Source organism: Perca flavescens, chromosome 20, assembly GCF_004354835.1.
Source record: "Perca flavescens isolate YP-PL-M2 chromosome 20, PFLA_1.0, whole genome shotgun sequence".
Lineage (NCBI taxonomy): Eukaryota > Metazoa > Chordata > Actinopteri > Perciformes > Percidae > Perca > Perca flavescens.
The window spans coordinates 18712347-18738371 of record NC_041350.1 but is presented as its reverse complement, the minus strand read 5'-3'; the positions used below and the strand labels follow the sequence as shown (position 1 = coordinate 18738371).

The following is a 26025-nucleotide window of genomic DNA, read 5'->3' as shown; positions in this document are numbered from 1 at the left end:
CAATGGAAGTTCTGACAGAGGACCAACATCCATCCAGATATTTTACACACTTTTTGTATGTCTAAGTTGTATTTACAAGAGCAAGCTTCAGATCCTGGAAAAATGGTATGTCAGGCTGTGAAGACAATGAAGAGACGGCACAAAGACACAACAGCTGTGGTGTGAGTCTGTGTGTTGTCACACCCAGGGACAGCGACTGAGTGGCTGTTGGACTTTTTTAGATGCTAGCTACAAGCCCCAGCGGGCCCTGTGCCTGGGGATAAGACAACAGCTGACACAAACACATATGTATACTTTGTGATGTTACCGGTTTGTCTTTCTGTGTTCGTTACTTCTACCCCTCCTAGGGTTTTTCTGCATGGAAACTTTAAGCAGAATATGATACGTTTTAGTGCCTTAAATTATTAAATCATATCTCTGCTGCTACCTGGGAAAGTTCATGTGTAACATGTAGACTATTGTCCCTTTTTGAATGAAGCCAGTTTCAGTAGGTGTGGTGTTTTGAGGCACCGCCGTTTTGTCTAATTTTGATCCAGGTAAAACCCTCTTGCTACAGGTCAGTGTTCAGTTTAAATGTCGCTCTTTGGACAGATGAGACTGTGGATGTCTGAGGGTCTGTCACAGAAAACGAGAGTGAATAATAATTGCTTATGAAAGTACTCAAAGGCACTCAGTTTGCTTCAGTCTCTGTTTTGTGGCATCAATGTTTTCCTGTTTTAATCAAGTGACCTCATTCCCTGATAATGAAAGGGAAAGGAATGTAGTTGTTCCTCATTCTGTCACTCCCAACCTACCAAAACGTATTAAATAAAGAGATTTGTTGTTTGTTCAACGGTTTGTTGACATACTCAATACTGAACTTCTGGCAGGCTCCTGCTGCTCCCATCTGCTCCTCGGCAAAATCACTTTACATTTTACAGTTAAAATGCTGCCCCAGTCTTATCCTCTTTTTGTGTTGCCATTTGACAGTGTTTGACTGTAGTTGTACAACAAGTAGATCCGACCAGGCAGTCTGATTGGTCTAGACATTTAGAACGTGCTCAAATCAGCGTGACAGCACACCCAGAGCCATTTGAGAAAACCAGAGTCATCACTTAAAATATTACTCTGCCATTTTCATGTCAACATTACAGAGTTGAATTGGAAAAAAAAAACTTTTTAAACCTTTTGTTTTAATGAAAGTGAATCCGGAACCACAGTGGAGCACACAGAAACTCTCCAACATACTTGTATAAAGCGATTCATCTGGTTAAATGATCTGGAGTTAAAGGTCCTATGACATGGTGCTTTTTGGATGCTTTTATATAGACCTTAGTGGTCCCCTAATACTGTATCTAAAGTCTCTTTCCCGGAATTCAGCCTTGGTGCAGAATTATAGCCACTAGAGCCAGTCCCACAATGAGCTTTCCTTAGGATGTGCCATTTCTGTGTCTGTAGCTATTGAGGAGGAGCAAGGTGGAGGGTGGGGGTGTGGCCTTGACCAAATGTCACTTTGCTTGTTTGCAAGCCAGGATATCTCTCTCCTGGGCAGGCCAAATTCTCTGGGCAGGCAAAGCAGAGAAAGGGGAGGTAACCTTGCTCCTTATGACCTCATGACAAGCAAGATTCCACGGCACTCTACTGCCGGTAGCAGCAGCAGCAGAGAGCAGAAGCCAGCAGGCAAGTGTTATTTAAAATAAACTCCTGGTGTACTTTACAAACTTTCCAATCCATCATTTTATGGGTACATAACCTATTTGTTCTAGTGTAGAAGTTTGGTATCATTTCTGGCATTATTAGTTGGGTAATGTACAAGATACACTCTTGGATCCATTAGCGCCTGCACTAAGCTATTCAGCTGATAACAATAACTCGCCCAATGTTCGACCCAGGTGAAAAAAGCTTCTGGGGAGTTGTTTGGCTCGAGGTCGTGGTGCAAAGAACCCTAGGGTGAAATTACTCCAAACCATCACTTTAATTGAAAAGACCACCTGAATGTTACCATCTCCCATTGCGTTCCCTTCACCTTAACAATTTGGTGTTCTGTCAGTAGACTTCATAATGCCACCGAAAGCACTGCACATTCCTGTGGATTCAGATTGTTTTGAAAACATTTTTGCAAGCGTGGGTAAATTATCCCTTTGGATCAGAGGACAAAGATAGAGGTTAGATCATAGAGACATAAAGTCAAAAATCTTTTTTTGAACTGATGGTGGGAAGTATGACAAATTATTCACCCTTCCATCTTCCTCATTGGCCATGATCACTGTGGTCTCCTTAGTCACATGGGTGGGGACAGGAAGCACAGTGCATGTTATCTTCTCCAGTCACATTGACAGTCAGAGCCTTTCCTTCCTCCCTCTTCGTGTCTTGTTTCCTCTTCTGACAGCTGGACCTTTCCTGCCATTGTTGCATGAAGGAGGGGGCAGCTGTGTGTAGGGGGTGGACACAGTTGAGATGTGTTTAATAGATGAATAGTGCTCAGCCCTTTTTATATCGTCTGAATGTTGGTCAACAGTCTAAGCTCAATTAATCTTGTTAACATTTCAGTCACCCTTTGAGGCATAGTCTTTCCTTATATCCTAACGAGCCAGTCTTTCTACTGACAGGAATCGTCAATCTTCTCGGGGCCTATCAGGGCAGAAATACCCCCTTTTTCATGGTCCAGAGGACAGGGTTCCTGGGCAACAGTCAACACAAAATGGGACCAAGGACTGCTCTTCCAATCCACAGACATACACCCCATCAGCATGCATCCTGACTCTTCATCCTGTTATTCTTCCCATTCCTTATCTTGTATTATCACATCTTGTTGAGCTCAAAGCATGCATCCTGTGCTTCCTTTTATATAGCATCCCCTTCATTGTTGTGGCATGTGTGTCTGTGCAAGTGCGGATGCATCTTTGTAAAAGTACGCCTGGGGCCTCAGTGGATAAAACTGTTGTCTCTAAATGCCTTAGTAGTGTGTGTACTTTGACCGAAACACTGAAAGTAGAGTTACATGGGTTAAAGCAGAGTGAGAGATTTCTCAGGTCTCACATTGGTTTGTCTGCCTGATTTTACTGGCAGGTAAATTCTGTGAAATGAGTTCCTACGAGAACCAAAAATCTGCTTGGCTGTTTGAGTGCATGCTTTTTTCATGCCATGAGTGTGTTTGTGTTCATACTAAATAATCCACCAGTTTTGTGCTCCTGTCATGACTAAGCATCCCTTTTGGTATGCTTGGAACCACACAGATAAAGGTTTAACTCATGGAAGTAAAAGGTGGGATTCCTCGTGTATTGTAGCTTGGTTGAGGCAAGCCATTTCCTTTTTTCGACCAAGTATATCTTCTCAAATTTGCGAAACCATTTTCAGCTCGTGAGGCTTCTCTCTTAAAGCCAGCCTGTTAAATGACTATTGCTGTGACTTCCAATTTAACGCTACATATCACTCCCCATTTAGATGGCAAAAGCGGCAGTAAAATAGCCTTTCTTTGCTTAGTATTTTAGAGGGGCCCTTAGTCGGCATTTGTGTGCATTAGGTTGGCTTTTTCAGCTAAGGCAGGGCATTGGGCTACTTTTAAAAGGTGAACTGAGGACAGAAGAAGTATTAGCACAGAACTCTAGCTTCTGCTGTGCTGGATATAAATATTTTCACAATCGTTGAATAATTAGTATTTTATGAAACTATCCTAAGAAGGCGCTTTTAGCTTTCTGTTAACTACCACACCAACACTCCCTGGTGCCTCCTGCTGTGTGTGTGTGTGTGTGTGTGTGTGTGTGTGTGTGTGTGTGTGTGTGTGTGTGTGTGTGTGTGTGTGTGTGTGTGTGTGTGTGTGTGTGTGTGTGTGTGTGTGTGTGTGTGTGTGTGTGTGTGTGTGTGTGTGTGGCTTTCCACCTTGCTCACTCGCCTTGGGGTGCCTCCCCCAAGTTTAAGTGTCTGTGAGTGTGCATTGCACTCACAAGTCTCACCCCAGGATCCCGTTGACAGTCCCCCCACGCAGAGAGTAATGAACGTTGGCCCCTTGCGGCAACCATTAAGAGTAAGCCATTATGGTTCAGTATCGAGCCAGCCCTCCCTGCCAGTTTCCCCCTTACTCTATGGTAGACCCCACTAAGTGCACAAAACTGGCACTCCTATGGCTCATTGAGCTGCCAGCGTGCCCCCCACCAGCACACAGCCCCATAAAGCAGTTCCACATCATCAAATGTGATGAACCCTTGTTCTAATTTTAGTCTGAGGTTTTAATAGCTCTGCAGATACTGTCTGAACCACACATTTTACCGTTAAGCTTGGGATGGGTTAGCACGGTGATGTGCGTAAAGAGGATAAGATGGCTTTTTGTTACAACTTTTTTAGGAATCATGTAAATTGTTTACACTAGTAGTTAAGTAGTTATGTGACTGACTATGAAAATACTTTTTTGTAAAATAGTAGATAATTTGTTTCTAGTGCAGTGCCCGTTTATAGCTTGTGCCTGTTCGGATTCCCAGTATTTAAAAATAAAATATAAAAAATATCTTTGTACTGCTTGAATCAGGATTTTATAACCGCGACATCCTCTAATAAAAACACCAAAGGCATACGTTAAAGACAACAGCTGTGTCGTGACTTTGACTCTATTTACTTGTAAAATGATCACACAGAGAGAAAGTTTGAATGTTTTTCTTAGAGCAGAGCCAGACCCTGAACTGGCAGCCTCTGACCTCACGGCTGCTGCAGCTGTAACGGGGAATTCAATCCAAGTCGGTAAGGTTGCTAGTTAATGTAACATGTTAACCAGTTAGGTAACGTTACGGTTAACAGCTAATGAGTCAGCAGCCGACGTTTGCATTTCCAGTGATTGAGTTGACGATAACGTTATGTTAACTATGAAGAGTCAAAACTCTGCAACCGCTTAAATCATGTCACTAACGTTAACTACCTACTCACTTACTTACTCTCTTCTTCGTCCCCTCTGTGACATAAGGCTGCAAAGAGATCTCTCCATCACATTTCTTTCTTTGACCTCTTGTCCAGCAGCTTCTCCAACTTTTAGACACACCAGCTAACAGGGTGGTAAAGAGCAAGAACAGCAGTGTTGTTGCCAACTTGGCCTTTGTTTATGGTGTGACTGATTGACCTTTTAGTCTCAAATGTTTTTAGATGAATTTCAATAAAAAGGTTGATTATTGATAATTTAATAATGTTTGTTTTATTTATGTTAAAGGTCACTCTGAATGGTTTTAATTAATGAAAATGTAAAAAAACAAAGATTTTAAAATCTGGATGGTCCACGTTAATTTTGGGATGGCTTAGATTGTTTTTCGGGATGGTTCCAGGAGGATGGTGAAAACCGTTAGGGAAGAGCCCTGGTAACAGCTTTAGTAATCGTCATTCTCTAAATTAAAATTTTCATTCGGTCATTTCATTTTTCAGACACGTACTAACAGTCCTAGAAGCTGGCGGTTTTGGGACAATTATTACATTGGTTTATCTATTACTGCTGGTGCTGAAGTCAAGTGACAGTAGTCACTCTAGTCAAACAGTATTTGTTTAAGAGCACTGTTTGCTGTTGTGCAAAGGTAAATGCATTCCGCCAAATGTAAGACATCCCAACCTTTTCAAATATAATTTCCAACACAGGTTAATGTGGTGATTTTGGTGGGAATTGAAAATCCAATACCCCTAAGCTCTGCCTTTCCTTTGGTCCCGCTCTCCTTGTCTGTTTGCTTTTTTTAATCACCAAACTAACGTGCTATGACACGCTCCTATAGCACACCGTCACCGTTGCTGCCAGCAGCCACAGAAAGCCACATTGTACTTGGCATTTCTTCCCCTTCCTGCATGCAGTCACAGTGACAGAAAAACATTGCATTTGCCACCAGTTATGATTAATGGCTTGGCTGATTGCTGTTCTTGGCCATCACCACACCTACACATTCTGCTTTTAGCATACATATTCTCAGTGGTTCAGCCAGAATAGAGGAGGTAAACTGTGCGCCCAGCTTATCAATGTTTCTGACGTAACTAGGAATGTAAGAATGTGTTCACTCAGGATTTTTTTTTTTTACTTATACATTAAGTTACATATTTTCTTTATTTTATATCAAAACATCATAAACGTGTTGCATAATAGTAATAATAATTTGAATGTTCGTAGGGCTGTCAGGAGAACCGGTACTTCGGTACCAAGTCAGTCCAAAATTCAGAAAATGTGACCGTACTTGTTTTTCTACAGTACCGCAGGTAAAGAGGGAAGCAATTCTTCCGGACCTGACAGGGGCAGTATTCGCTTACAAGTGTCTTAGTCTGCCGCTAAATGCTGGAGAAGAAGAACGCCCTCCAGCACAGAAAAACAGAGTGGCTCATCTGACACGTTGCTTGCTGATGGCTTGACCCGACCGCAGTCGGCCTCTGGTTTTACCGTACATCTACAGCAGTAGCTTTCACGACTTCACCTGGAGCGCTTGTTTAAGCGGAACCAATTCATATCAGTGTGGTTAACTTTAATCAGCCCGGTTCTATGTGAAAAACAACAACGGCAGAGAGAACCAGACTAAACATGCTTGCTGTCTGGGAGTTCCAGGTTAACTTGTGGAAGACGTTACTGTACACTGGCTGTTGAGTGATGCCCGGCTTCAAAGTAGCGGGCTGTGGGTCCAGAAGACTGACATTTGCTTCCGATTACATGTAAATTACACTCTCCTTGCCCTTTCCACTCTAACCCCTCCACTCCACACCAAAACAGTAACCGAAAGTTTAGGAGAGAAAAAAAAACTGACACTGGAGGTGTATTGTTTTGGTTTTTTACCGTGGTATCGAATTGGGTTTCAAGAATCATGAAACTGCCTTCTTTTTTAAGATTATTTTTTGGGCTTTTCCGCCTTTTAATTTTTGACAGGACAGCTAGGTGAGAGAGGGGAGAGAGAGGGGAGAGACATGCAGGAAATTGTCACCGGTTGGATTTGAACCCTGGACCTCGGCATAAACCTCTCAGTACATGTGCGCCTGCTCTACCCACTGAGCCAACCCGGCCACATGCCTTCTTTTTTTTTAACACCGTGGTATCGACTTTGGTATTGAGTATATTGGTGGTATCGGTACCGACTACTAGATTTTCTGTATCGTGATATCCTTGGAAGTGAGTTAACTGTATTCTGTCTTAAAAGGTGGAATAGGTAATATTCCCATTAATGTTTGTAAGGATAATAAAGCAAGGTAGAGGAGAGATGGAGCACTATTTCCTGCTTGTTTCCTGCTGTATTTGTTCAGCAGATTTTTCTCTAAGGCAGTTTCCCTCCTCCTTCTGTTCGGAGTGTTATTTCTGTGGGTTCACTGTCTCAGGAGAGCCTTGCCTGCAAACACACAAAAGCTCATTAGCTCATGTGAATGTGGGTGTTTTAATGTTACGTTGGGGGTTTGTTTTTATATGTATTATACAGTATGTACTTAAGTTTGTGTCAGGACACACACATTCCTGTGCATTATTGGTAGCTTCCGCTTATCTGTCATCAGTATGGCTGGGTATCGCAGTATTGGTATTCGATACCGATAACAATACTGACTTTGATACCGGTTTCTGAACAATACTTTTTTTCGATACCAACAAAAATAAATTGCACATCACACATTACGACACAATTTTTATTTTTTATTTTTCAGCTAAACCAAAGTTGAGGTAACTCTCGAGATAGAGCCTTACTTTCTTTTTTGATACAGAGGAGTTATCAGCACTTTTACCTTTCTCCGCCATGTTTCATTCATAAAATAGTGATGGCGTGGCGGCAGGAAAGACGAGGATGATAGCAGCTAGCTGCTAGCTGCTGACCTGATGACAGCAAGGGTCCCAGGTTAAGAGGTCCCTGAGGTTTGGCCTACTAAGTAGCCTGCCTACAATTTTAAGCGAGAACAAAAATATATAGTTTTTATACAGAATTTTGTACACATTATATATTCTAGTTTATTATCATAATTTGTTTAATATGTGCAAATATTTATTTATTTTTTTATTTAACCTCAAACCAGATAAAGACCTGTGATCTTTGCCGCCCCCCCTGAGGGGTCCCCGGACCCCATGTTGGGAACCACTGCTATAGGGTATAAGAGATTGGGTTATTGCTTAAGCATTTTATTGTTGTAGAATGCATCAACCTTCTGTTTCCCATTTGGATGAAAGCATAGTTTCTGTGTCTTTGCTTGCCTTTTACCCATTAGATGAGTAAGCATGTGCACTAGAGAATTTTTCTTTAATTTAATATTTCTTTTACCTTGCTCTGGCAGTGGGAAAGAATCCAGAAACCTTATTACGCCAGTTGTTTATTTGGTGGCCTATCTACTTGAAGACCTGACGCTGGAGCTTTTTACCCAGCCTGCCTTATGAGAATCCCTGACACAACTAGAGTCTAGAGTAATTTAGACCCCTTAGCCTCTGGGGACCAGCGCTTATATCCGCATCATGTCAGTCACTGTTAAGCAAACAGATCTATTTGTCAGTACTAGGGCTGAACGATTTTTGAAAATAATCTAATTGCGATTTATTTATTTTTTCAAAATTATTGCGATTTCAATATGCAATTATTTTTTAAGCTCTTTGTCTTCTGTATTATTCAACAAAAACTAGCAATAAATCACTGTATACTGTATATCACACTGTATAGTATGAACAACACAAGATTATATAGCTTAAACAAACTGTTCTTTCCTGGAGGCCAGGTCTGTATGTGATGATGAAATTAGGTGATGCATGAATTTATATGAATGACATCTTTTATTTAACTACTTCAATCACAGTAATATATTGAGCACTGACCAAGCCTGGTGTAAACATTCATATGAAAGTCAAAAACAAATCACAGAAACTAAAGTGCAGATTGCAGAAATATAAAAACAAATGTGGCTTTGCCACACTTAGTAGTATTTTGATTATTTAATTATTTGCATCAACATATGTAAACATGTGGATTGCAGTTTTTAAACACAGAGGAGCTGCCTCCAGCCCCTCCCTCCCCTCAAGTTGCGTGCCGCGTGCATGACAGCGTCAACGTTGCACTTGCTCAGAAAGGCTATTGTTACGTTAGCAGTAGCATGCAGGTGTTGCCGTGGGATTAACTGAACTAATAAAACCGTTGAAACAACGCAGCCACGCTGCTGCGAAAGCTCCCCGAACGTCATTTATCAGAGTCTGGTTGTTACCCCTCTCCGCGGCAGTCTGCTCCACTCCATCTCTTTATAACGGAGTTAACCGGCGCTAACGGCTAATCAGAGCTAATCATTGCTAACCAAGCCTTCAGTTCTGCTACCTGTATTCATTAACTGCATGTATGGACTGGAGCCCGAATAAAATCCTTATAAGTTTTAAACTACAACTCGAGTTGTTTGAATGACAAATCTGCTCAAGGTACGGCGTAGCGTTAGCGTGCTAAGTTGATGCTTTCTCTGCGGAGTGTGGACTGACTTGCTCTCGTGAGTCACGTGACCAATTCGCAGCCTTTGCGATTAGGATATCGCGTTTTAACATATCGCAATATTATTGCAAATGCAATTAATCGTTCAGCCCTAGTCAGTACTATTTTGAATTTGATAGTTCAGATCCCGATTCTCCAAACCATGATTCGATTTGACGATTTTAAGGTCACGATTAGATTCAATGTTTTCGCTAAGTTTTTTTTTTTTTTTTTTCTCAACAGGGACGGCAATTCCATAGTAAGAGCCACTCGATGGCAGAACTGCAACAGTTTGAGTTTCTCAGGTTTTTTTTTTTTTTTTTGAGGCGCAATTGAATGCACCATTAATTTAACAAGTTGCCACACATTTCAGGGAAACAGAAGGATTTTCTAGTTCTGTTGTTTCTCTGTCATCTCCCAGCAGTGGCCATGGTGTCTTGACTAGTCAAGCTGCAGGCTACCTGTAAGCTAACGTTACCAAGTGTCTTTAGCTGCATGCTACCAGCTGGTGAGCAACGCCGTGTTGTTTTTTTTTTTTCTTCTGACTTGTGCAAGTAGGCGGGGTGGAGAGAGAAAAAAATACCAGGGGAATTGCCGATCCTTTTCATTTTTTAATTTTGATGATTTTTTTTAAATTGAAAAACAAAATTGTGACACACCTAGTTATATACATTGTAAAACATTGACACAGTTTCAATTAAACGTAAATAGGTTAATACTATTTCAAGTTTCTCACAGTACCTACATGCCATATGTACATTGAAAAAGTTGTTGATTACTGCAATTACATATTTCTTTTGAAAGTGATCCTTTGTTAGTTTACCTCCTCGTGACAAAATCCTCGCCAAAGATTTGGCCAAAGCTAATTCGGCTTCAGAAATTCTTTAATTCTAAAACTATTACGATGTAAATTAACATTATCATGGGGTGCTCAAGTACTTTGTGTTTTTTGCAACAGAGTATAGTCACATATCCACAGCAATAAACTCTCCTATACCATTCATTATTATTATATTATTACCTATTCCCACTGAATCTGTGGAAAGAGGCTGCTTGGATGCCATGGGGAGAACGACTTGCACCCAAGTGTGAGTGTTAAACTACTGCAAGTAATAGACACACTTGGGTAATGCTGTCGCAAATACTCCTGCTTGTCCAGTATTGCTGTATTTACTGGGAAACCTATTCGCTAGCCACATAAATCCTTGATTCAGGGTCTTAAAAACCGAAACAAGTCGCATACCGAACAGAGCATCCTGTACTGAATATTTTGCGATTAATGTGTGTACTGCCACACTCCTACGATCTATTACATTAAATTTAGAATCTGGTAAATTGTAAACAAAGGCAAGTGAAGTACTAACCCTCTGGGTACTGGATGTTGTCATTAAAGTTCATTAACGCAAATTTTACCTAATGCAAACTCTTATGACAGGATATTTCAAACCAAAACCTGGTATTTTCCTTGTAAGAACTGAAATAACGGCTGTTCTTAACTATGCTGATAGTACTGCATACTCATTAACAGCACAGGAATAGTTTGTGCATGAACATCAAAGGATTTTGCAGTGTAGGCATACTGTTAAATCAAAGATTAGGAAGTAAAAATAAGACAGAAGCATAAGGAAACTTTTTCCCCCACATAAAAGGGAGGGGGAGAGAAGAGGCAGCTGTGAGTAGACGATAAGACCCAGAAATGCATACGTTTTCATGGCTCAGTCACCCCTACCAATGCACACTATATTTCTGCTCCCTGCTTTAAAAGAAACCTCCGTCTTTCATATGCTTGGCCTGCCAAACCCCTAAACTGTTGAAGTGGAGTGTCGTCTTGGATAAAGTCGTCTGTGCCGTGAATAAAGGGCAGGAATGCATTAAACGCCCAAATCCTTTCGTTTGCAACGGGTACCCAGGCTTTGTGATTGCTAAAGTGCACAGCTTTAAAGTGAAAAGGCTTGTTCCTCGCCTGAGTCTTGTTTCAGTTTCAGCATCGGCACATTTAGGTGTATCTGTGATTGCTGTAGTTTTTTTTGACATGCCCACTTCAGTTCTTATGTCTATATTTACCTCAGCTTCCTAGCCATTTCTTTTCTTCTTCCCCTGTTTTAAAACTTGATTTTGAGAATGTAAGCATGTGCAAGTAGGAAAAGATGGAATTATTACAAACACTACGGAGTTTTTTTAATCCCCTTAAACAGGTAGGACTCATTCAGTCTTTCAGCAGATTTGAAAATTTGATCATTTTGGCTTTAAAATTAATTGGTGTTAGACTCTATCTGTTTCAGGTGCGAGATATTATCAGCCTAATACCAGGCATCACAAGGCATCAAAAGCTGCTTTTCTCAGGCAAAGCTGATCACTCAGCCATTGCATTTCTTGTGCGGTCTTTCTCTCACACACACGGACACACACACACACACGGACACACACGGACACACACACACGGACAGATGTGCTCTGCATGGTCAGATGATGTCTTGCTGTGAGCTACAGGGAGAGGACAAAGCAGTTATGGAGCAGGTCTATTTTTGGGCTCTTAATGGACTTGTTCCCTTTCTCTATTGGAGCAGCTCTAGCTGAATGATCTTCCACACTCTCTCTCTCTCTCTCTCTCTCTCTCTCTCTCGCCTATCTGTTTGCTTGGTCTTTGATCTCTCATACTCTCCACGCCATTCCCTAAGTTTGTCCTCATGCTGTCTTTCCATTCATTAGATCACGTTACAACAGTGGGCTGCAACAAAAATATTTCTGCCTCATTTGGCTATTCTTTTGTCTTATGCCTTCCCTCTTCCTTATCTCTACCTCTCCTGAACTGGTTCCCTTGATTCTGCCGGTGCTGCTTCATGATTTTGGTATCAGGCTTGTAAATAAATGAAAAGCCCTCCCCTATCCCATGGTGCTGAGTATATGGTGGCGGAGTCTGTCAAATACCATCTCTCATTCAGATGAGTGGATATGCTAAATGGATTTGTTTTTCTCCATACCTTCTATCGTTTTCTCCCTTGTGCATATGATTCTCTAGCCTAGGCCTAGTTCTTCTTTGCCCTAACAATGAATGAATGAATTGTCTCTGTGTGGGCAAAAATCTGACCTCATGCCACTTGATGCTGTTTTCACTTGCGGGTGAAGTCTGCCTGCTAAAGAACTAATCGTGACAGTAGTGGGAGCTTGGCAAAAGCTCTAATTGTGCAGATTATTTGCATAGCATGCTGCTTTTAAGCTTCATTACATGATGTCAACACATCTCCTTTTGCTTATCAGTAAATACATTTTTCTTATTCTAAGAATTTAGCTACGTTTATCAGCATGTTGATTAAATCAGAACATTATTCTACAGACTATTAATTGCTTGAGACCTAGAGTCATTAATGATGGGTTTATATTTTAGGACTATCTTTCAGCCTTAAAATATTTACTTGGTCATAATTGACCCATTATTGACACCAATATTCAGGCATCTTCTTAAGTTTGACAAAAAAAATACTACTTACTTTTTTTGAGAGCTTTCAACAGTATCTCAGTCTTCTTTACCAGATGGCTTTTGGCCAGTTGTCGTGAAGATAGCTCAGCTGTCATGTATAAAACTTTTGTCATGTGGTAACAGGTGGTCGTGTGTGTGTGTGGGGTGTGTGTGTGTGTGTGTGTAGTATAGTGTGTGTGTGTCACATTCTAAAACTAGTATTGTGTGTGTGTGTGTGTGTGTGTGTGTGTGTGTGTGTGTGTGTGTGTGTGACACACTGGCACTGAGCTAGGAGACGGCTGAAGGGAAGTAAGAGGGGTTCTGTTACTGTCCTTTTTAGATAGCTTTTAAACACATACATTTTGTCATCAAATGCCAAAGTTCAACAAAAAATCTCATTTTTGATAACCTACCCTTATCTCACTCTTGCTGATTGTCTCCTGTTCCAAGATGCTGATCCACAGTCTCCCTCACTTGTGTCTTTCTTACAAAAGCCTTTTCTGCCTGGATGGACAGCTACACAAATGATTTTGTCGGTCGTGCAAGGCTGGGGGTAATTTTTAGGTGAGCGCAGCGCTTCAGAAAAGACTTGCCACGTTGAAATTAGAGGTTGTCAAATGCTGCACGTCTCCACTGATGGCCCAGCACGGCCCCTTATGTTAATGTGGCATTTCAGCAAGAGGAAATGGAATTAGGAGGAGGAGGGGGGGTGCTGCTGAGGGTTGTTGGGTAGCATTGTCACATGTGCAATCTTCTTTTATTTTCTCTTGTTATCTGAAGGATGGCTATTCTTGGATGCGTTGGAATTTGCAAATAGCATACGTTATATTTGCTTTTTCTGTGTGTGCAGAGAAGTGATTTTCTAACCTACTGAACGTTAGTTCCTCTTTACTCATCATTGATGGCTCCTACACACATGCTTTGCCCACAAGTGGTCTGTTAAATGGCTCCTCTGTGTTTACTAATAGCGTGAAGAGACTGACACAGAAAGTAAGGTACTGAGATTTATTGTAATGAGGAACATTTCATTTTTATAGAATGGCTTTTAGTAGTGATCATTTTTTCTAGAAATACTAACTATGAGTAATCAGTCTGTGGATAGATTTGCATATCCATCAAGGAGTTAACGGAAATGAAACTTTTGAACTTGGTTAAAATACGGTCTATTTAACCGCTAGGCCATCATATTTATGTTTTATGGACTCAAGGGTTCTTTTGGACACAATAATTTGTAGTTTACTGTCCTTTTTTATTATATTCCCATTACTCCCTATGTTATGCTGTCCCGATCTCCTCCGCTGAAAGATGTGTCAATGCCAAGCCCCTCCGCTCATACACAAAGCCCGGCTGAAGCCTGAAGCTGCTGGTGTCGGTAAGGACTGATGTCATCTGTCTTCTGGGCTAGATACCATGATGATGAATTTGTCTTTAGGTACTACTGGGAGTATCTGTGTGGACCACAGAGTGCTGAGGTCATGTTGTTTGGGAAGGAGTCTCTTTGGGCCAAGTCTCCTGGCTTGTTTGTATGGTTCTGATGTGTCCCTGAGGTGCCCACGCAGCTGCAGGCCAGATGTTTGTGTCTGTGCTTGTCAGTGTCCGTGAGCCCATCAATCACACATTTGTCAGTCTGTCATCTACGGTATCGAGAGAAAACACTTTCGCAGCTCAACAGGAAATCCCAGCAAACTGATTCCATGGCAGAATCCATTATTTTCTTGTCTTATTTTTACCTATTTAATTTGTATAAGTGTACAATTATTCTAACTTAAAACAAAGACAAGAACTAAGCTAAAACCTACCTTCCAATTTGACCCACCTTCCAATTTTGCTTCAGCGTAAAGTTGAGGCTTAGAGGTCAGCTTTACTGAGGGCATCTATAGTTGAGTGTCAGGTTCCCCAGCTAGAGTTTAATATAGAGCTCCCAACTGCTCCAAAGTCTCATGAGAGATGGAAATAGTGCCTAACGCCCGGCCCCGCTCCACCTCTACCTTAACAAATGTCATTCCTCGAGGCCTTACCAGCCCTACCAATTTGGTGCAGCTGTTTTTTTTAAACTTGGAGATGCCTCTTTTTGGATCACATTTCTCCTACCCTTTACTGCTGATTAACTTTTTGGTTCAGCAAAGAAAGGAATGTTTGTATAGATGGCAAACGTGGGAAGTTAGAAAGTGCGACCAGTGTGTCCCCTATTAACGGGTGTTACAACTGCAAGCGTCCTCATCCAACTGTTACATACAGACACAGTACTGGCAGGATGAATGAATACTTTTTTTTTTTTTTTTTTAGTTATTTATTTATTTTTTTCCCAACCTGCATAGCACAGGACTTGTATGCTGTGTGAATTTGTATGAGCTACGGAGGCAGTCAAAGTGGGGTGCGTGTGAATAAGAGGTCATCATGTATGTGTGTGAGAGAGCTGGAACTCAACTCTGTGAATGAGAGAAGACCCATTAGTTTTATCTGACAGAGGGATCACATCTGACGGCATATACCTGAGCGATTCTCTGCTTCTCTTCTCTGCACCTGCCCAGTCACTCGCACAGGCTGCTCTATTAGAGAACAGCCACAGGGGAGTACCAGGCAGAAAGGAAATATGATGGCCTTAACCCCTAAATAATGCAGCGCTTAACTTTTGTCTCTGGCATATAGAATAAGTTGCAAGAAAACACACATTCACGGTTTTTAGTCGGAGCAGAAAAATTGCTATATCCTGCAGGTATTAAGCATTCATGCTCCACTGTCATATTTTACACTTGCAGGCTATGATTATTTTTTGTGAAGTACTCCAAAAACAAACTTGTTTGTCTATGAAAGACAACCAATACTCAAGGCAATTCACAAAAGTTTTTCCGTTTGTTTTTACAACCGAGATTTATATGCAAGTCTTTGCCCAGAGGTCAAAATCAATGTGACAGTGATATATCAAATAAAAAATGTTTGATTGCACTATTTTTGTTCAGTTGCTTACCACAGTGTACATGTTTGTGTGTTTCAGAGATCAACAGAGTGCGTAAAGACATGTACAGCGACACAGTGAATGGCCTTGTGGACAGACACCCTCTGGAGCTGCCTGAGCCTCTCGGACCCATCGTCCACCTGCAGGAAAAACTGTTTGTGCCTGTCAAAGAGTACCCTGATGTAAGTAGCTGGTTTACACACCTCACACTATTGCAGCTGTATCACAGTGCCAACAATATTTGTATATCTGCCTTATTTATTTATTTATTTATTTATTTTTATTTTTTACAAATCAATTAAGAGGGACATAACATTGATCATATAGTATGTCTAAAGGTTTTTCCTTCTTCAATTTGAGTGTTGTAAGGAAGCAAGATGTATTGTATCAACTGCTAAATCAGCAGCTGTAATAAAGTAAAAAATCTTATCTGTGTGGACACAAACACGCACGCACATACGTAGTTGGACCTCTTGCCTTTGGCCATGTTTTTTTTTGGGGTGTCATCCCTAGCATGACATTTTTCTTTTTCTTTCTTGCTCACTCCTTAGTGCTTTCCTTATGCAATCTACTCTTAGTTCTCTCTTAGGTCTTCTCCCTTTTTGTCAATTTCTTTTAGTTCATTTTACTGTTTTGTTAGTTGAACAGCAGTTGTTGGGCTCATAGCATGCATACCAATGGACTGCCGTTAAAGCTATATAAGGTGGCAGGCCTCAGGAAAACATTGCATGCTGGGGTGTTTATTGGCAGACTCAGTGGTAGATTAGTGCCGAGAAGGAGGGGATTGAGATAAATATTCAGTTGAAGGAGATGAAAATCTTTTGGACTTAACAATCTCATTGGTTAGAGCTGTTGCATAGATGACTTTTCTGGGATGGAAAGATATACACATTACATGCGCACACACACAGCTGGGAACGGATAGTACACTGTGGAGCTTTCATGTTGGTTGTAGTGATGAGGAGGCTGGTAGCTGAAGAGAACGAGTCAATAAAAGCTTTGTCTGAAGAATGACTGATATGTTTGTGTGTATGTTTGTACTATATGTAGAGGTGTGTGTGTGTGTGTGTGTGTGTGTGTGTGTGTGTGTGTGTGTGTGTGTGTGTGTGTGTGTGTGTGTGTGTGTGTGTGTGTGTGTGTGTGTGTGTGTGTGTGTGTGTGTGTGTGTGTGTGTGTGTGTGTGTGTGTGTGTGTGTGTGTGTGTGTGTGTGTGTGGTTTAGACCACGTCCAGTCAGTCCCCTTCCTGTCCTCATGGTAATCTTTGGCACCCACGTGAATGGTTGTGCCACATCTTGAGGAGCAACGTTTCTCTTGGTAATCCCAGCAGCTTCCAGTGAGGAAATGAATGGAGGGAGGTGACGAAGGATAAGAGACACTGTAGAGCAGGGCAAGGCTCAGCCAGGCATGGATTGCATTTTCCCCCTGACAGAATTGATAAAGGGCACCAGGGACTGTGTGTGTGTGTGTGTGTGTGTGTGTGTGCGCCCACCTGTGGCTGTAAAGACACTCATGGAATGACTCTCACACACTGATTTGACTTGACCCACACAAACTAGTAAAAGTGTGGCATACTCCGATAACCCGTGTTTCCTTTGCACGGTTTGCTATGCTCTTCACAAAGCAGGGTTGTGTATTGTATTGTGTTTACGAGCTGCCAGAAAAGCTACTATATTAATTAGGCTTCCCCCTGGTGGCTGAGATGACTCACTGATGACCTGTGTTTCCTTATGACACCCCTTTCACCAAGTGTGGTCATTAAGTCTGCAGGAAAAGAGGATAATGCCAGATAGCTTTATGTATGTGATGAACCGGCGGAAATCGGCAGCAGGTCTAAATTGATTTTTCAATTCCTGACTCTCCTGTTTGGAATACTGTTCATGTGCAAAAACTGTTACATTACATCTACAGTTACTAAGCAAAAAAAGTCTTTTGATTTCTACCAGTGTAACTTGTAATAGGTAATGCAGGCAATCCTTTTGCCTACTCTTTTTGTTTTTGTTTTCAATGCTGCTGTTACTGCCCTTTGCAATGTTAAACTATTGGGTAGGCAGAGAGGAAATGGAATTTGGGATATCATCATTTGAACAACCGACAATGGCAGATAACGTGTTAATGTGTGTTCTACTGACTTCCACCTAAGCTGAGCTTGTCCTGGTCCTCTGTAGTTTGAGAAACAAAAACAAACCTCGACCGAACTACAGTATCTCTATATCTAGACTGGAATTATTTAGTGGTGGTGTAAGAAGATGATAAATGATGATCAGTGTAAGAAAGTAAGAGGCAAGAACTGATGAAGGAAGAAAAAAATGTCACTTCCTCTCCCCATCTGCCCACTGCTAAAAGGGGAGGAAACTGTAATGATGATTATTAGACTGGGGAATATTTACCCCCCTCTCACATTTCCGTCTGATTTCCCCCATTGAAAAGGAATATGTGTGTGCATGTGTGTTTGTGTGTTTTGTTCACAATTCTAGGTTCTTTCAAGAAAGTAGGGAATGATGGTCCAAGCCTCGGTTTTGTGTTCTTGGGAACAACTCACCCTCCATGGAAAATTTGTCATGGGTCATACTATTTCCCTGTCTTTCCCTTCTTTCCATCCACTTGCCTGTCTCGGTTTCCATTTTCATTTAAAAACACAACTCCTTCTTACCTTTAGCCGCCATATCCTTATGACGAGGTCCCACTTGCTGGATGTGGCTTTCTCTCTCACCTACGTGTGTCCTGCTCTGGTTTCCCCAGTAGATAATTAGATTTTCCTGGTGCCTGGATGCAGTGCAGAATGTCAATTCTACCAAAATAACTTGCCTTGCCAGCATGCCTCTACTCTAATTCCCTTAAGTGTGTTCTCCTTCTGGCCTGTGTGTACTTGCCTGTGTGCCCCACATGTGTCTGTAAATGTGTTTGTGTGTCTCTTACAATTATGTCTGCCTGTGTATCTACCCACTCCCTCACCGTTCTTCAAAGTCAGCCATTTCCTGATGTCGTCAGTGGTGCAGAGTGCTGTGAAGCGTCACCGTGGTGACTGCATCTTGACTGACAGCTGAGTCGCAGGCTATCAGATAACTTCAACCTTCAATTAAATGCTATCTGTGGCTCTGCTTATTTCCTGAGAACACGATCACACACACACACACACACACACACACACACACACACATTGATAGGCAGCTGACTGACAGCTCAGCATGTCATTTCCGTTGACCTTCAGGCATCTGGATGGATGTGTGACATGTCTTTTAGTGTGTCTCGGTCTCTACTTTATGCCCTGTGTATCTGTATATGCCAACTGTTAAATGCCCAGGTGGGTTGTGGGCAGGTCACTGGGTAGTAAGAAATGCTTAGGAGTGAAAATACACACGTGTCCACAGACACCAACTTTGCTGTGCTGACTCTATGAAACGGGACCCTGAGTTATACGTAAGCTCTTGAGCAACTGCTAAACAGGACTGTCTGAACTCCTCTCGCCAGCTTTAAGAGGCCTGAGAGAAGAGAATGGTCACTTATAGAGAGAGGTCTGTAAAAACAGCTGTGCAATACAGCTCTGCTGCTGGTGTTTACGTGGCATTAGTGTTTGTCTGGTGTTTAGGGGGTTGTCATGGTACTTTAGGTTGCAATGGAATCCTTTTCTTTTCAGTCCACTTTCTAAACTACATTTCAGAGGGAAATATTGTGCTTTTTACTCCACTACATTAATCTGACAGCTTTAGTTAGTACTTTACAAATTGAGATTTTTGCACACAAAACACATGTAGTTTATAAAATTTTTATTATAAATGAGACTTCCCAACGAAATAAGTACAGCTGAAATTATTAGCTGATTGAACACTTTGACAGAACTTCAGGATTTTTCTGCATTCTTCTGAGTTGTTTTACTTTTAATACTTTAAGTTAGGGCTGAAATGATTCCTCGAATAACTCGAATAATTCGATTACAAAAAATCCTCGATGCAAAATGACTTGCCTTGAAGCTTTGTTAAATCAATGTTACCAACGTTGTATGCTGACAGACGGTGTTTCCGCACGGATCATTATTACTGTCGCACACCAGAAGCTGCTCAGTCTGCTGCTGGCAACACATGTAAGCGTGTAAATAGCGAGGGGCTAAGAGAAGAGACAGGCTGGAGAAAACGACAGAAAGTGTCCAAAGTTTGGAATCTGTTCAAACGTAATTAAAATGAAAACTCTGTACAGTATGTCTACTGCAAAATCAAACAAGCTTACCACAATAATAGCACGACGTCAGTGCTTTAGCATCTCAACAGAAAACATGGAGTCTAACTTAATCCTCCATTCCACGAAGCGGACCCGACAAAAGTAAATTGGAGTCGTATGGACGATGAAACTACACCAAACACAACTACCGAAAACAAAGACAAGAAAATATGTAGTGGTGACCACAATTTGATCTAAAGAGCTGACGCGTTGACTATCCCTTTGGAAAAACAGCTGATTGTTGCGCATCTCTCTCTCTTTCTTTCTTTCTTTCTTTCTTTTTCACGGAGAAACAGCTGATCAACGATCTACTAGCATAAGTGTAACAGAGCTGTTTAGCATTGTAATCAAATATATATAAATGAAAATATGTTTAGTATAACTAATACAGATCAGTCTCAGTTTGAAACTGAAAGTTAAGTTGCACAACTTAATGTAATGTTTATGTATGTTTATTGTATGCCTTAGTTTGAGGTTTATCATTTGAAAAAAAAATCTTTAAAAAAACAATGTAATATGGCACTTGAATGCACTTAATATGTTTTAGTTTTTTGAGATATATTTTAAGCAATGTAGGCAATAAAAATGTTACTTTTTCCGAAAAAGCCCTACAGCCCTACTTTAAGTACATTTTCCTGATGATAGTTGAAACAGGAAATTAAATAAAGTGTGAATATAAAGGATAATATGTGAATATGTACGCTAAAACTGATATAAACTAGTATTACATTTATTTAATGAATTAATTGGGTCTAATATTAAACCAGAATTTATTAACTCTGTCTGTCTGTCTCTTGGAGAGAGGGGAAAAATTTGCTTCAATTCAACTGCAATGCACAGAGATATTATAGAATACCAAAAAGAGGACATGGTGATTTGGGCACACAGGCTGTTCTGGACTTTTCTGTTTCACTGCAGTAAAACCAGCCAGTTCCCTACACAGGGAAAGTAATTAAGCTTGTTCCCATGAGGGTGTCATCACTTATCATGCCAGCTACTGATATCCTTCTGACCCCCTTAAGTCATTACCAGTCCTGGAAATGTACCGCCCCCACACCTCACTGATAGAGCAGAAGAGTGGAGGATTTTGATTTAGATATCTCTAGCTAGCCAGCCATGCATGATGATGATGATGATGATGATAATTTGATGAACGAACGATCTTCTGGTTAGCTATTTGATGAGTAGGGTTGGGTACCGAAACGCAGTGCCAATAGGGCACCGGTTCCGACGTAAACGGTAGTAACGAGACTGAATACGAATGAAAATTTCGGTGCCTGACTTTTTAAAGTTTTTTTCATAAGCATCTCTGCACGGGACGCTAAGTTACCGTTAGCTAGTAGCTGGATTAAACACAATGTTTAAAATGCTGACATCTTACATTAAGTGGTGTAAAGTGACTATTTCCCTCTAGAGGATTCCAACACCGGGACATAACCGTCTGACTGCAGCTGCTGCAGACGGTGCATCCACTTGAAACTCGCCAGCCTTGTGGTGCATTCAAAGTTATTGTAAAATACCCTTTTCCTATCTGGTGCTTGTTTTTGTCGTTTACCAGCGATTTACTGGTGAAATAAGTAATTGTTATAAGTTATTGTTATTACATTATTAATAATCAATCATTTAATTTTGACCATATGGCCTTAGCAATAAACAAGCCGTTTTTTTTTTTTTTTTTTTTTATATTTCATATTATACATAATATATATATTTCGGTTCAGGCACCGTTTTTAGAAACATTTAAACCGTTTTAGGCAGGGAGCGTGCGAAAGCGGAACCCAAAGCATAACGGTGGGGAGGCAAACGTCAGTAAATATCGAGAGGTGTGAGCTGCAAGGTCTGTGGTACATTGCCATTGCAAATATCCCATTACTATTGAGTAAAAGGGCCAAAACTCGTCTACGTTGACTATAGCGCCCCCCTAATGGCCGAGCTTCACCAAATTTGGTACAGAGCCTCAGAGCAGCATGCCAAACAAGTTTCATGTTGATAGCATGGAGCTGGAGAAAGCGCTGGAGCTGTGAACCGCTTTGCTTTGCAATCACGTTTCCCAGGCCCCTTGGTCTTGGACCCCTAATTAAAACAGAGAGGACTCTATTTGTTGTGTATTTATAACTGCACTAATGCCAGTGATTGCTTGCATATTACCAACTTGTGCTTGTATACTGTAAGTGGATGGTGTTAAGTGCTTCTTTGGCCTGTTTGTCACAGCAGTCATTAAACTGAGGGGCAGAAATAGATGAAAACGGAGAATGAAGGCCAAAGGAAGCATGTCAAATACTGTACACAGGAATCGAAAGCTGCACCAGGGGCGTAGTGTTGGCCCGCACAGTGTCTGTGTGCACAGGATTTAGGTAGAACAGCATGGCTAGCTTTAGTCCACAGCTTCCTCAGCTCTGTCAAAGAGAGCAGTTCTATTGACTTGTGATTAACTTTTTTAAGTTTTAGCTTTTTTTTTTTTTTTTTTTTTTTTTTAAATGCACATTTATTTAGCATTGTTGGAAGCCTGAGTCTCAAGATTTCAGTGACTGCTGCTTATGTAATTGTTGTGCATTAATAATAAAAAACACTTGAAACTTAACTAACACTCAAACGAACACTGAGGAAATGACTGAATTCACTAGCTAGTTTCTGGAGCTGCCGTATCTAAAAGTTCACAAACTTTGCTCTGTGCTTCCTTCACTCATGTCATCCAAACTTCCAGCTGACATCAATCTTTACACATTCCATCCTCCTCTGTATTTCCACTCTGCCTGCAACCTCAAAATAAACCCAAACAGAATTATCAAAGGAGCCATGGATTAGGTGCTAAATGCTAGATGTGTCGAATAGAGCGCTTTGAAGTCTATAGGGCTTTGAGGCGTAAATGTCACAATTGGAAATCTAAGTCTAATTTTGACTCCTTTATCGCCCCAGCCTCACCTCCTCTGTCCCTCCTGTAGATAAAGCATGAAAACTGCTGTAGGTTAGGCACCTGTTTGCTCCTTCCCGCTCCCTTCCCTCCTGTCCGTTTACTGTGTGGAAAAAGTATGTTGAGATTCTCTGTCTGTGTATGTACGCGTATGGGTTGTTGGGATTAGGCCTCAAAGCGAAGGTTAATAGGATGGATTAACTGAATTATGGGGCATTCCCCCCAGAAATGAATGTGATGTTAGAAAAATAACCTTGATGTGTGCTATGAGAGACCCATGCACATGGGACAATGACCGATATGCAGAAGAAAGGCAAAATTCTGTGTACTAAGAGAAAAAGGAAGCTTGCTCGGTTTCCACAAGCTGAATGGATATACGTAGAAAAGAGGTTTATTAGTAGGGGTGCACGATTCAGAAAATGTCACAATTCGATTCAAAATCGCTTATCAATTCAAAAACTATTCTCTATTTAAAAAAAAAAAAAAAAAAGGATTCATAGTATGTAAATGTAGTTACTTTTCCCATATGCAGTAGACATACAATTTAAAAAAACACAACAAATTAAATGTAGTTTGATATTACTTTGTCTTCATACAAAAATAAAAACTTTTGCAACTAAAAACTGCAAAGGGCCATCTTTCAAATACATTTAATTCAAGTATAAAATAAAACTGTTACATAAAAAGAGCTTTTTGTTCAGAGTTCGGTGGGAGTTTAGAGCATTGAAAGAGTGCATTGGTTGACTGGCATGTTAGGTACTTTAGGTTGTTGTTCGTCCACGTCTTTAATGATAATCTCTGGGTGATGGCATACCATGTGAGTTCTCGAGTTTGTGGTGTTTCCAAAATACTTAACTTTCGCTTTGCAAAGCCTGCATTACTGTTTAACTCTGTGAAGCAGCATCTTATGTATAAGGAAAAGGGGGATTTTGCTGTAGTAAATGGTTAGCCATTACATTGGTATCAGTTGTTTCAAAATACTTACTTAATACTAACATTATAGGAGGGTTAGAATCAAGTGAGTAGAGGAAGAGCAGAGAGATGGCAGTGCCTGGTGTAACCACAGATTCCACTTTGCTTTGATACATTGCACTGAATGAACTGTTCCTCATTTCAATAAGCCCAGTGAGGCCGGCTAATAAGTGATTGGTATTCTCCTCTCGGCTTGGCCCCGCTCTTCGATAAGCTCTGCGCGCACGCAGCCAGATCCCTCAACATGATCTCATTTCCTGTCCCCCCCCACCACCACAAACAAACACCGTCAAAGGCACAATTGTTCTGCTTCCCTGAGCATTGTTGGTGAAACTGCTGTTGTTTCTCAGTTGTTCACATTAAAGCAAACCACAATGTGCACACACAAACCCATGCGACAATCTGCTCTGGGTGCCAAGGGTGTCTGCAAGAGTTTACTCCATACATTGTGGATTCACACAAACTCGTGCTCATAAACACACAGTGGCATAGACATAGATATGCTCACTACATAACCCGTCTGTGGAGTAGCGATAACTGGGGCTAAACAAAGGCCCTTTAATGTCAGTGTAAGCCCTTGTCCTGAAGGGGGCTTTGTGTGTAAGTGCATGTGCGTTTGTCTGTCTTTCTTTCTGTTTGCACACACAACTAAGTTTGTATACTGTATGTGATTCTCTGTATTTGTGTTTGTTTGAAAAACTGTGATAAAAAGAGACCAAAACAGGGGAGTGTGGAAAAGAGTTGGTCCACCAAAGGTCCCAGTGTCTCTAATCTTATATTTCTGTAAATGAGCAGAGGAAAGAAGAGTGCAGCAAAGAGACAAAGCGACTGCTGGAGTTTCCTAGTCAGCAATACACATAGTTAATGCATGTATTCTGTTCACCAGATGGGTTCTGACAGTAGCGCCTGAATAAACAGAGCTGTAACATACTTTTTTGCAATTGTTTTTTTCAATCCCAGAATGACTTATTGCTCTCCATTTCTAGTTATTGGGTGATCAGGCATCAGTGGGAGGAAACCTAACTATTTAATATAATCATCACAATTGTACCTGTATGTATTTATTTATATTTATTTCCTATTTTTATTGTTAAATTTCAACAAATGTCCCTGTCACTAGTAACTACTTCAAGTGCTCCTAGAGGGTGCAGAGCTTTGGAAATCCAGCTAAAAAGCCACAGTGGTTCCCAGACATGACTTTTTTATTTTTTATTTTATTTTATTTTTTATAAAAGACCTTTCTCTACTGGCTGGGGAGCCAGTAGAGTTGATGTAACAGGAATATAGAATATGAAAACTAACTTTTTTTTTCTTAGTAGGTGCAGAGAAGGCTAGATAGTTTAGCAAGAGGAGGTGAAGAGAAGATAGTGTATTTGGCAGTGAGGGCCCTGCATCCATCCTACTCCTCTGGCTGTACCGAGTGGAGTTCCTGGCAGGCTCAATGGCCCTGCACCCTTCTGATAACTCACCCGCTTGGCTTTCCATTGTCTCTACATTCCAGTGGCTTAAAATGGAGGTCACCTTTTCTAAAAGCATAACAGAGTGCAGAGTAGGAAGCCAGGGAGCAGAGAAAGACATCCACTACAGTTAAAACACTGAGCTTTATTCAATCACCGAGATGATTTTGGCATAATTTTTTATTTACAGTTACACTTTGAATTGTGAGGTTTAATTAAAATGAATATGGATATTTATTGTTACATTGCCAGATTGTGGTGAGATGCTTGAAGCAAAAACATAGTCATTTGATGTGTGTTTGTGTTCAAATTTTCCTTGAGTGATGTTTGTGAGTGAAACTTGTGGTAGCTACTTGGCTAGACATGATGTCTGCTCTGTGCTGTGCCCCCGCCCACATGCACATGTGAGTTTGTACACCTGCCTCTGTCATCATTGAACACATCTGACACTGGTACACCAGCCTATACCCACAAGCTTACTCCATGGTCATAAAACCTGAGCCACACGCATGTAACTGCCTGCCTTAATACTTTATCCCTGAGCAACCTCTCGGAGGAGGTTCAACATCTAGAGTGGGAAAACTATGAGCGTGTGTCCGTGTGTGTGTCCCACCATGCATTGTTGAGCTCTGAGGACAGGTGCCCCTAGATCCCTCAGTAGGCGTACACACAC

At 41.1% G+C, this 26025-nt stretch overlaps 1 protein-coding gene across 4 annotated transcripts in view; it reads left to right on the top strand.

Annotated features, from left to right (window-relative positions):
- The window catches only part of qkia (QKI, KH domain containing, RNA binding a), an 85101-nt gene that overhangs the window by 14177 nt on the left and 44899 nt on the right, over nucleotides 1-26025 (top strand). For all 4 annotated transcript variants that reach the window (XM_028565149.1, XM_028565150.1, XM_028565151.1 and 1 more), the window contains exon 2: nucleotides 15839-15981. In XM_028565149.1, the coding sequence (XP_028420950.1) occupies nucleotides 15839-15981 (143 nt within the window). The remainder of the gene's footprint in view (nucleotides 1-15838; nucleotides 15982-26025) is intronic.